A 12,967-nucleotide genomic window follows, 5' to 3' on the forward strand; every position below is an offset into this window, starting at 1 on the left:
TGCTGTGGCCTCTCCCGTTGCGGAGCACAGGCTCCGGACGCGCAGGCTCAGCGGCCATGGCTCACGGGCCCAGCCGCTCCGCGGCATGTGGGAACCTCCCAGACCGGGGCGCGAACCCGGTTCCCCTGCATCGGCAGGCGGACGCGCAACCACTGCGCCACCAGGGAAGCCCTCATGCTTAAATTTTTTAGCTGGAAAAGACCTTGGTGGTCATCTGGTCAGTGATCAAGTTGAGGTCAGTGAGTCTGCCTTGTGCTTTCCTAAAGTCACCAGATTGGCATGGCTAGGATCCGTAATATCTCTGACAACACACTACTTTACGAGAACAATGGCTCCCACTTGTGAGTGTCTCCTGTGCCAGAAACTGCTGCCTGTGTTTCAGGCATGCCCTTGAATCTTCTGTAAAACCCGTTAGGAATTTTAAGAAAGTTTAAGAAACGGAGGCTCAGAGACTCCTCTGCATGGCACCCTCAGTGCATTTCAGTGCATACAAGCAGGGTGAAAGTCAATCATCCTCCATCTCTCATAAAGCCACGGTGGGATTCTGAGAGCAAGTCACCATAGCTTTATAATATCTGCCACAAGATTACTGTTCCAGTTAGCAATATGGATTAAATAAATTATAATATTGCACTCAAGTTTTTTATGCTGTTTTCAAGTTTAGAATAAAATGTTTTCAAATAATTTTCACTGGCTATTTTCTTGTTCTCACAACATGGGTTTTGTCTGTTTTTTTACTTTCCTCAATAGTGAGCACTTAGAAAAACAGGCGAAGATTTTAAATTGAAGCTTCCAAGGAATTGTCAGTTTCCAAGCAATTCTCTACAATCAAATTAACTCAGAAGGCAAGGTCTGTCTCCTCTTTGCTGTTGCTCAAGGTTTAGTTTGTTTCCTAGTCAATAAAGATAAAGCTACAGTCTATGAAAACCTCTTATTCTCAGAGTGTATTCAGGCTCTTCATTGAGATTTTGATTAGTTATGGAGGAACCATCATCAATCAGTTTAACTTCATTAGGAATTTTTTTAAAGTACTTACTGTAACATTGGTGCTGGTCTGAACTCTCATCTATAAGAAAAAGGAAGAGAATAATGATCCCCATTTGGCACTACAATTAAAGATGAAAATGCTGGCCTAAAGCAACACAGTATCTCCTTGGTTAATCTCACTTGTCATTTCTACCTTCTGTTAGTCTCCTTGTTCCTTCTGCCTCTGAAAAATCTAGCTATGTAAAATAATGCACTGTTTGCTTTGGGCAAGTTTATGTTTCTGTGGCTTGTCTTTAAGCTTGGTCACTATGCTCTTAGGCTTAAACTTTATTAGTTATTTTGTTCCTTCTATTTGCAAACTTCCTCACATTCTTTAGCTATTCAGAGCAACTTTTGATACCAAAAATTGGGACTGCAAAATAATACTAACAGCAATGGCAAGAATGGTAAACAGGTCAATATGAATATAGATTGATACAGAAAAAAGAACTTTTCATTTGAGTTATCTCTCAAGTTACTGAGATTTAAGAAAATTCTATCCAGTGGGCTTTCTCTTTTATTCAATAAATATGTATTGAATGAATATCATATCCTAAGTACTATGCTGGTTGAGAATCATAGATTTATCCAAGCAGAGCTAGTATGTATTACTTGAACAACCTCTTATACCCTTAAAGCATGTTAAATGCTCCCAAGGTAAAGGTTAGTGTTTGAAGTATATTAATGACCTTGTTTCTTTTGCACGCTCTAATGGTCTTGGGGAAAGTCTAGAAAATGGCTGCCCAGAAGAATGGCTCATGTGAAAAGGAGAAAAAGTGAATCGAGATTACTAAAACTGTTAGTTGTGGTCATCACAGACTGTCTTTCATCTGAAGAGTTCAAAAATGCTTTTCCAACTGGGACTTTTTTCTAGATGGAAAAAATAAAGGGCTCAAAGAAATTCCTCTTCTATTTCTCTATCTCTATCTTTAGTGGAAGTCAATTGTTTAAAATTCTCTTATCTGCTCTAAAATTTTCATAATCCTTATAGATACCTTCTGAATTTTTTAAATCTAGCCTTTTTGTAGGAACTTCTATTAATGACATTTACAGTCTACATCACCAAGTCCTCCAGCGAGCACCATGAAAATCCTTAAATGTATTTATTCTACCTCAGATAGAGCCTAAACTGTGGGTGTAAGATATTCTGCATTATTAATGACTTTTTTTTTTTTTTTTTTTTTTTTTTTTGCTGCGTTGGGTCTTCGTTTCTGTGCGAGGGCTTTCTCTAGTTGTGGCAAGCGGGGGCCACTCTTCATCACGGTGCGCGGGCCTCTCACTATCGCGGCCTCTCTTGTTGCGGAGCACAGGCTCCAGACGAGCAGGCTCAGTAGTTGTGGCTCACGGGCCTAGTTGCTCCGCGGCATGTGGGATCTTCCCAGACCAGGGCTCAAACCCGTGTCCCCTGCATTGGCAGGCAGATTCTCAACCACTGCACCACCAGGGAAGCCCAATGGCTACCTTTTAATATTATTCCTGTGACCTACCCTGCCAAATTACTTTTCTCACAGAATGTACCATCCTATTTTTAAGGCATGCAGCATTCAAAATACTGTTTATTCCTGGAGTACCAAATCTTTAAATAGAAACAGATGGTGAGCATCTGCATGTTTGTGAGTATACATGTGTGCACCTACAAGCATGTGTGAGTGTGTGTGTGAGTGTGAGGGAGAGAGAGAGAGACATATCTGGAAATATAATGCCCTCTCACTTATTTCACATAATCCTGAACTATTTCATTATGAAGATCATAATTTTCCTCCTCTCTGTTTTTCTTTAGATACCATGTTAGTTCTATTTTTGAGGAAATAAAGGTTAAAAATGAGAAGGGAATTAATGCATCGAGAAAAGAGTGATCGAGGAAGGTTTTCACACTTCAATGAGGCAAATCCATTTTTATTTTCACATTATTTGTTCATAATTGTAATTGCCAACATTTACTAAGTGCTTACAATGATGTTAAGTGCTTTATGTTGATTAACTCATGTAAACAGCACAACTACCTAGGGAGGGATATTCTCTGGTCTGGATGAGAAGGAACTGGGGCCTGGAGATAAAAAGTAACGTGCACAGCTGGCGGCGTGGAGGCAAAGCCAGTCTCCACGCCCGTGCTCAGAATCTTCTGCTGCACCTCTGGGTTCAAGCCACCCTCTCTGACATGATCTGGCTGCCTGTGATGGAAATCACTGAAAGGCCGAAAATTATTGTTGAAATTTTAATCATGTGATGATTATTTTAAATATATTTTATTTGTATAAAGCTTGCCTCTACTTGGAAATAAACTAATAATTGGACCAATTTTTTGATATTTAACACCAAACATTTATTTTCATGGCGAAATACGATATAGATGATATCACCATACAGTCCATGAAAATCTCTCATATTTTGAAAATAGAACTCCAAAACATAAATTTAGAAAGAAATGACAATAATAGCAATGCCTTAAAATGTTTCCAACATTCATTATCTCATTTGACATTCACTACAATCCTCTGAGGGAGAGGAGACTGATCCTATTGTCTTCATTTTACAGATATGAAAAAATGAGACATGAAAAGATACAAGTTGGCTCATTAAGTTCACTACTTAACATCTAGGCTGTTAAAATAGAGGAGCTAGAATTTGACCCTTTTTTTTAACTTCAAGTACAAGGTTCTTGTTGGGACCTTTTATTACTTGGCAGTATTATGACAAAATCACTTGGCTTGTGAGTGTTTATGATGTTATCTGAGAAGTTATCCAGGATCATCCTTAATTATGCTGATGCCACATGGTTCAATATGACACCCCAAGGAACAATGCCAAATGCAGTTACCAAAATCTCAAAAACTGCTGTGGGGTTCAGCAAGCTCCTCGTTTCAGTAATACTTGGTTTTGTTTTTTGGAATAACTCTGAAATATGGCTATGGTTTCTGCTGCATCTGATACATAGGCATAATGCATAGACAAAACAAAAGAGAGGAAGGAAGGAAGAAAGGAGGGAGGAAGGAATCCAAGCCTTCAAATTACCTGGCTATTAAAGACTGTTATCAATCCTTTCTGAGAAGCTGTTATTAGTAAATCCAACTGAGGAATCTTGACAATGCACTTAATCACATCCCGTCTTCTACTACCTGTCGATGGCACAACACTCATTTCAATTCCTAGCAGTAAAGATCCTAAAAGTCACTTGTTAGTTTTATTTAAAAAAAGAAAAAGGAAACAACCAACTTTTTGCTAGAAAGGCTTTAGTTACTTAAAAATTAAAGTGGAATAAAACCAAAAAATGAGCAACTATTGCTCTTTAATTATCCTTAGAGATAGTAATCTGACGTTATAGTGCTTTCCAACTAAACATGGTGCATGAATTCCCAGAGAAAATGTAAGATCATACCCCATCCCACCTCCATGTGCACATTTCAGAGAATGAGTTTTCCAAATGTCTTTTAGAATTATTTCTATTTTAAGATCTTCACATCTCAGGAGTTCTTTCTTTGAACTATCAGCATGTGATTTACACAGAATAAAAACCTAATACTATCTCAGGCTTTCCAGTACAAAAGAATGAAACTACCTTAATACTGTTATTAAGGCTTTTTTTTTTTTTTTTTACTTTATGCATTTTGAAAAAAACACTTTCAAGTTTCTTTGCCTATGTGCTGAATGATAAAGCCACACATATTGGGCCTCTTCCCAGGATGATTTAAATCAAGTTTTTATAATTGTAAACTCTTAGAGAGGAAAAGCAAGTGAACAAATCTCATACTCCAGTATTATCCCCCTAATTCATGCATTCTCAACAGAGAAATTATTGCTCCCAAGGAGGTACAAATTGGTTCTTGGGCGGGGGGTGGGGGCTGGCGGTGGTGTGTGAATGAGTTTTACTCTCTGTGTCAAAAGCTCAGATATACATACAGTACATAGACAGATACACAGTATATCTGAGGTATTAAAATGTCTGGGGGTCAGGGGGAAGTAGGTTGAGAGGGGATTTGGGATGAGATTAGAAAAGAAGGTCCAAAAGACTCCTTGGACGGGTCAATAATGAAAAAACAGGCACAGAATATTATCTTATTCCAAGCCACCATCATTCTCTCTGCTTCAACTCCTTCCCCACTATAGACCACTTTTATCAAAGAAACCAGAACATTTGAAGGGTAACTCAGGCCAGGCCTCTCTCCTCTCTGCAGCCTTCTCACAGCTTTCTGTCTCACTCGGAAGTCTTTAGCATGTCCACAAGTCCTTGGACATCTGTGCCTATGCCACTGTTGCCTCTCTAACCTCATCTTCTACTACTGTCCCCCTACCACTCCACTCCAGCGTGAAGTGTGTGGTTTGCTCTCATATCTCCTTCAGGTTTTCCCCGACTACCCTATTTAAAATCTCTCCAAACCAGCTTCTTCCCACACTCCTGCTTTATTTTTCTCCACAGCCTGCCTACTTTATTATTTTTTCTGTAGCACTTAATTTACTTGTTTGATTTTTTTACTGTCTATCTCCCCCCATTAGAATGTAGACTCCATGACGTCAGGGATTTATGATTGTTTGTTCTTTGCTGTGTCCCCAGCACTTAGAAAGTTACTTGGCTGAGTGAATAAACAAGTTACAGAACCCAACTGCTATCTATAAAGATGCTTTCAAAGTTCTAATTTAGGATGCCAGCAACATGTCTCCCTTACTCACTGGCCACTCTTCACTCAGCGATGACAGAAGCACGGATAGCTCCCTTGCTTCTGTTCTTTGATGATAGTTCCCATGGAGGGGCCCAGAGGTTAGGCTCTGGTGAGGCCTATGGTGGGGCTAAGGAAGGGTCAAAAGCAAGGGTGGGTTTTGCTCACAAAGGACTGGGTTTTTCTTTTTTCTTTTAAGGAACACCAGATTTGACCTAGACTATGCCCTTCATCTCAGAATTTGCTATGGAATGCTGGAGGACGGGGCAGATTCTGGGGTTTGCCTTACCTCACCTTGGACTTCTCCCTCCCTGTAGGGAAGAAAGGAAAGAAAACCCAAGCTGTCAATAGTGGAGAGGGAAATGAGTTCCTGGGGTCCAGTTTCAAATTTTAAAACAAATGACATATGTAAACTGGAGACCTCTTAACCTGAGGTAACACTCCTCTGTGACTGGCCCAAATTCACAGTTTTAGAGGTATAGGGTTAAACCTCCATAAGATAATTAAGGGTGAGAACATGGGAAAGAGTTCTAATAAGTGAAAACTTGAAAATTCAATTTTAAGAATATTTACTTTTAAAAATGTGATCCATTTGGTACCAAAGCATGCATTATTGAGGTGACATTGTAGAGAGCTTTAACTAGAGATCTGAACCTCTTCAGGAAAATGGGTATTTCCCTCCCTAACATTCCTTCCTTAGTGTCCTTCAGAGCAATGATATTTCCAACTCAACTGCAAGTTTCTTCTGATATTGCATTCGAAACTGTCACTCCCTTTTCTTGTTATAAAGTATTGATCAAGTAAATAAGATGAAAAATGGTTTAATGGAAATGTTATATTCCCAATATTTATTTTTGAGAAAATATTAAAACCCACATTAATCTGTTAGGGAAATTTAAATTATCACCTGAAATTACAACTCGTTGTTTTCTAGAAACGAGGAAAACCAAATTTTCTTCATCCATTTGGGAAGTAAGAGAATCTTCTTCAGAGAAGTATCCAAAGATCTAAAATCCCAAACAACACATATAAACATGCACAATATCTCAGAAATGGCTGTAAAGTAAGAGATTTAATGTTGGTTGAATTTGAAGTCTTAATTTGGATTAACAATCAACAGCTTGATTTATAAATATCAAGGGGTTCTGATATAAATATCAGAAGGCAGTTTAACGTATTCAACATACCACAAGCTGCTGGTGCATGATTTTTGAGCAGTCATTGATTTTTCTTTCCAATAGATAAACTGATGTACTGGGCTGACGTCCTTGCTCAGACTGATCGTTCAATTAGGAGCTGGCACTTGTTTGGAAATCAAATCAGCCTCCATCAGACAGGGTCTCAGCTGAGAATCCTGACAATGAATTTGGCCACTCTCAAATAACTATTCCTCCCCTTTTTCCATAAATCTTCCTGGACAAGATTTTTCATTCCTTTTTAGGGGGAATTTTGGAATTTTACTGTTCCAAATCCTATCCTCCAGGTGTTGCATGAAAATTAATTACTATGAAAGGATATCTTGAAGTAAAAAAGTGCATTTTATTTGTGAATAAATTGTCAGATTATGTAATTCCAAGGAATTTGAAAAATAAGATAGCTGTTTTTCAGTTGTCTATGAATAAGCAGAAATAAAGTCTTTAGAAGTTAATGACACACTGTATTTCTTGGAAACTTGAGACTAGTTGGTGCTTGGTAGTGAATAAACAGAACGAGCTTCTGAAATTCAAGTGTGTATGCGAACCACTGGGATCCTACTAAAGTGCAGCTCTGACTCGTAGGTCTGGGAGCGTGCATTTCTAAGAAGCTCTCCATGAGGGACCACACTTTCCATATAAAGGACCTAGTGACTAAATGAGTCAATTGAAAATAAATCAAAACCAACTATATATCAACTATAAATGTTTTAATAACATTTGTCTATTTTGATGCTAGATGATGGCTTAGCATTATATGTTAACATGTCCTTTCATCAGTTGGTTTACAAATGTTACTACTTCCTCCTTTACATTCTCCCACATCCAAACCTAACAAAATAAACCAGCTGCCTTAATAATTTCCTACAATTAGATTTCATTCTTTGGGAAGATCAAGATTACCAAAGACTCTCTTGTATTTTCCATTTTTCTTCCCACCAGCAAAAGCAGTATTCAATTAAAAGCTTAAGTAATTTATTATCTTCTCAGAAATTGCTGCTAATTTTCCATGAGTACAGAACCTCTGCATTTAGTATCTAATTACCTCTGAAGGACTGAGAAAAGAGAAAGCAGAGAGCTTTCAATAGATCTCTGTTGGAGCAGACAGGAATCTTTTGTCCCTGCAACTTCCTGTCATCACTCATTGATGCATTACCCAGTTAATAGACATGCATTGATCTGCAGCTTAGCTCTTGTTGGGGCCCAGAGTAGGCCAACCCAAAATGTGTGCCAGTGGCATATCGATTATTATGAATTAAAGTTACTTAAGAAACAGCCAACACGAGAGGGACACTCTGATCCTCCTGTCTTCCTGAAAGCAGGAAATAAAGCTTTTGTGTGAAAGGTACACTCCCTTTCACTTTCACATGAAAGGATGTACCAGCCTGCATCTAGAGGTAGAAGGAGCACCCTTATTGCCAAAGATAGAGAATTTGTGCCGAGAAGGGAGAAGCCTATATAAACAAACCTTATTATTTCTTTAATTTACTACCCCAAGCCCAAACTCTGTTATATTCTTTACTAATGGGCACCCCACACCTAAATTTCTTTGTCTTCTCAATTCCTCACAAATTTATGGTTTCTTTGTCTAAAAAGTACAAAAAGCTGCCTGCTTTGGCCACTTCTTAGATCCTATTTCTGTGGGACATCCATGTGCATAAATTAAAATTTGTTTCTTTTTCTCATGTTAATCTGTCTTGTGTCAATTCTATTGTTAATCCAGTCACAAGAACTCAAGAGGAGTAGAGGGGAAAATTTCCCCCTCTCCAACATTCTGTATCATTAAAAAAAAATGTTATTGAAGTATAGTTGATTTACAATGTTGTGTTAATTTCTGCTGTAGAGCAAAATGACTCAGTTATACATATATATTCTTTTTCATATTCTTTTCCATTCTGGTTTATCACAGAATATTGAATATAGTCCCCTGATATTCTGTATCATTTGAACCCACAATACGGCCTTATGGCAAGAGCATGCACTGTGGAATCAGACAGTCCAGTGTTTGAGTTCAGGCCCTCCAACTGACTGGTACTTAGAACTTGGATAAATACATTTAGCTCCTTAAGTCTCAATTTTCTCATCAGCAGAATAAAAGGTCAAACTTCTGAGGGCTTTTTTTTAATGGTGGTTAAATGATGTAACGTGTGTAGAGCATTTCGCACTGTGTCTGGAATATAATAATTGTTTTTAAAATATTAGCTATAATTATCATTAGAAAGCCTACATTAAGAAGGTCTTATGGAAGAGAGGAAAAAAATTATAAATTACATCAAGACCATAACCACTAATGAGAAAATTATGCTCTCTCTGGAGATAGTACTTTATTTTATTTTATTTTTTCTTTATGTGCTCCAAACTTTGGCTTTTTTGTCATTTTTTTTAACATCTTTATTGGAGTATAATTGCTTTACAATGGTGTGTTAGTTTCTGCTTTATAACAAAGTGAATCAGTTATACATATACATATGTTCCCATATCTCTTCTGTCAGTCCACTTGGGAATGGAAACGTTTCTTCTAAAAGAAAAAGACTAGTCAGATGGGTACTGCAGTAAGTTGATGTGTGTGGAACCTCACTGGGAAAGATTTATATGACTCCTCAGCAAGTCAGAACTAAGAGGGAAATTCAGTCTCTTGCCCTTCCTCATTTATCAGGTCCCTGCAGCCTTCACTTCGTTTCTTACTCAGTTTATAATCTGTGGTCTGTCACTTCAATTCCACATTTCCACCATCCTCCATCCTTTTCTACCACTGCATTGGCCTGGCAGGAAACCCAGCTCTTAGTTGGGTGCAAGGAAGCCAAATGCTGGTCTTCTTTGCACCCCAGTTACTGTGGCTGATCAGCCACAGAAAAAGTCTCCCAGCCCTATGGATGGGGCCATGAATCATTCACGAGCTCCAGCCTCCTGGGGCTTCAGTGCTGCCCAGCCATCATTCCTTGCTTCCCTGGGTGATCTTGTATTACATTGTCCACAAAAGCAATGTTAAAACTTCTCCAGTCTTATCAAACATGTGCTGCTTGTTACTCTTAGCAGCTGGCCTCATTTCCTACTTCAGATGATAGTAGAAGTCTCCGTACAAGAGCTTTCTTAGCATTTCCTGCCACCCTACTCAAAAATTAACCTGGTTTTGGACTCATTCTTTCTTCTCTTCTCCCTTTTAAAGGAAGATGTGTTTCTCCTTTCTGAGATTCATCCCTCCACGTATTCTTTGCAACTCGTCCCCTTTCATCTTCAGAGCTTGGCTCTTTTTTTTCCCTCAGTATCTTCTATCTCTCCCTTTCTACTGCCTTCCTTTCAACAAGCTGGAATCTCTCTCATCTTAAAAACAAAAATACAGGGCTTCCCTGGTGGCGCATTGGTTGAGAGTCCGCCTGCCGATGCAGGGGACACGGGTTCGTGCCCCGGTCTGGAAAGATCCCACATGCCGCGGAGCGGCTGGGCCCGTGAGCCATGGCTGCTGAGCCTGAGCGTCCGGAGCCTGTGCCCCGCAATGGGCGAGACCACAACAGTGAGAGGCCCGCGTACCGCAAAAAAAAAAAAAATACATCAAACCTTCCAAAGGTAATTATAATTATAGATCATAGTCCTTAGTCCTTTTCTTGCTTTTCTCTTCTCCAGCTTCCTACTCCCAATATTGCAACCTCCTTCCATTGCTGTTAAGTTTGGATTCCTCTTGTAGCTACATTTTGCTTTTTGCTGGTTGTAACAACAGACACACTCTTTCTGACCTTTGACAGTCTCCCCTCTGTATTTGTTTCTTATTGCTATGGAAGCAAATTACCACAAACAAAGTGTGTTAAAACAACACTCATGTATTAGCTCATAGTTGCACGGGTTAGAAGTCCAACATGGGTCTCACATGGCAAAATCAAGATGTCAATAGAGATGCATTCTTTACTGAAGGCTTGGGGAAGAGTCTGCTTCTAAGCTTATTCAGGTGCTTGGCCCGAGGTCCTCATTTCCTTGCTGGCTGTCAGATGGGGCTGCCCTTACCTTTTAGAGGCCTCTCTTCAGTCCTACTACACAGGCCCCTGCATCTCAGCACAAGCAATGGTACTTAAATTCTCCACATTTAGAATCTTCTGCCTTCTTCTCTTTTTAAGGACTTATGTGATTACATTGGGCCCACCCAGATAATCCACAATCTCCCTATCTTAAGGTAGCTAATTAGTCATCTTAATTGCATCTGCAAAGTCCCTTCACAGCAGTACCTAAATTACTTTGATATTTGATTGGATAACCAGGGGACAGGAATCTTGGGGGCAGGTAGCTGGGGTGGGGGACACCTTTTTAGCATTCTGCCTATCACATCCTCCTTTTATAAATGCAATTCAGTACAGTAAGTTGTTTGTGCAAAATACAACAAAAACACCAATATTAGCAGCCAATTTAACCTCAGATAATAGTGTGAGAATTTTCAGATAATACTGTGAAATGACAAAGGGAATGAATATTTCTGAGTTAATGCCCTCCTTGCAAGTTCAAAACTGTCCACTGGGCACCTTGGCTGCCTTCCCAGACGGCACATCAGCCATGCAATCTGTCATACATGTGGTTTACAGTCACATCTATGATAGGTGCCATCCTGTACAACATCTGCTGTTATGAAAATCATACATTTTGCTATTTTTAAGCTTATAGTGACACAATACTACAATGCTTACCATAAACAATTTCCAAAGAACACTAAAAACATCAAATTACTAAAATTTATTGAGGAAAAATTTAAGAGATATTATACCAGATAAACTCCTTCCGAAGAGACAGCTAAAGTTATTACATTTTGAAAGGAAATGTTTCAAATAATGTTTTTAAAGAGGAGAAAATATCTCCTTTCCTGCGATGGGCTATAGCCTCATGGATCTCAAATTTCTCTTTTAGCAGTTTAAATTTCAGTCTAGTAATTGTGACATGCTTAGAGTATTTTATGACTATTAATGATGCTTTAGAGTATTAATTTTCTTTTAACTCTGTTATTTAAAGGGCTTGCTCCACACATTAAGTGATCCATCTTTTTAAGCACACTTTTTTTTTTTTTTTAGGATTACATAAGGAACACATGTTCAATGTAGAATATTTGGAGAAAATAAAAAGCAGAGGAAAATAAAAATCAGTAGGCAACTTATTTTTTAACCTATCCTGGAGCATTCTTTTCACATTTTTGAAGTCAGCAAATAGTTTTAGATTTATAGTAGTTCATTTTCAATTCACTTTGGGGGAACACAGTTATAGGCATCCCAGATGGTGCTATATGGCTCTTCTTTGAATTAACTGGGTGTGCTCCTGGAAGGAACATGTTTATGAATTGCCCACTGTAAATTTAGACTAACACACTATTGTAGGAAAAGAAGATTGTATCAATACCAGAATCTTCTACTGACTGGCTTTATAAATTTAAACCAATCACATTTCTTTAGATCTCTTTACATCTAATTTCTCTCACTATAAATTAAAGGAGCAGGTCCAGATGATAATTTAGTTGAGTTCTAAGGTTTCATTATTCTATAAATATCAATTTTTTCAAGTACATTTACATGTAAAACCTAGGAAAAGAAAGTGTACCTTTTCGTGTCATTGCTACAGCAAAGAGATTTATATCCACAATCAGGTTTGTATGTTTGTGCCAGACTTCAAAAGAATAAACCTAGTTTGTATTACCTGATAAGATTGACTGGCTGATAAAAAAGACTAATTTCATTTCATACTGAAATGAAATTAGTCTTCCAGCATTGAATTTCCATTTTACTGATGACAGATCTGAAGCCCAGAAAGGCTAGGTCACACGGCTTGAAATAGAAATGCCTCTTAGGAGCACTGGCACAGATAGTCTGTGAGGAAAATGACAGAAAAATAAAAAAAGAAACTTCCTCACCATTTTTTCAAAGTTATTCTTCATATACATACAGTGTGCCAGAGGCTGGTCACAAATTTTTCTAAAACTTGCATATAATTTATAGGAACCCAAGGGATGTAACAGGATAATGTAATTTGAAATTGCTATATAGAGAGGGAGAAAATCTCAACTCCAAGAGCAAAACCAATTTTTTTGTGTGGCTTTAGACAAGTCAGTTAACCTTTCTGTGCTTCATTTTC

The 12,967-nt window shown here is 38.3% G+C and overlaps 1 protein-coding gene across 2 annotated transcripts in view; it reads right to left on the reverse strand.

Annotated features, from left to right (window-relative positions):
- WDR64 (WD repeat domain 64) overlaps window positions 1-12,967 on the reverse strand; it is a 168,510-nt gene that overhangs the window by 138,704 nt on the left and 16,839 nt on the right. The window contains exons 3-5 of one of the 2 annotated variants that reach the window (XM_028488653.1): window positions 6,586-6,685; window positions 4,039-4,142; window positions 1,037-1,066 (exon numbers count right to left, since the gene is read on the reverse strand). In XM_028488653.1, the coding sequence (XP_028344454.1) occupies window positions 1,037-1,066; window positions 4,039-4,142; window positions 6,586-6,685 (234 nt within the window). The remainder of the gene's footprint in view (window positions 1-1,036; window positions 1,067-4,038; window positions 4,143-6,585; window positions 6,686-12,967) is intronic. The other variant, XM_007118137.3, reaches the window with a different exon arrangement.

Source organism: Physeter macrocephalus, chromosome 4, assembly GCF_002837175.3.
Source record: "Physeter macrocephalus isolate SW-GA chromosome 4, ASM283717v5, whole genome shotgun sequence".
NCBI classification, from domain to species: domain Eukaryota; kingdom Metazoa; phylum Chordata; class Mammalia; order Artiodactyla; family Physeteridae; genus Physeter; species Physeter macrocephalus.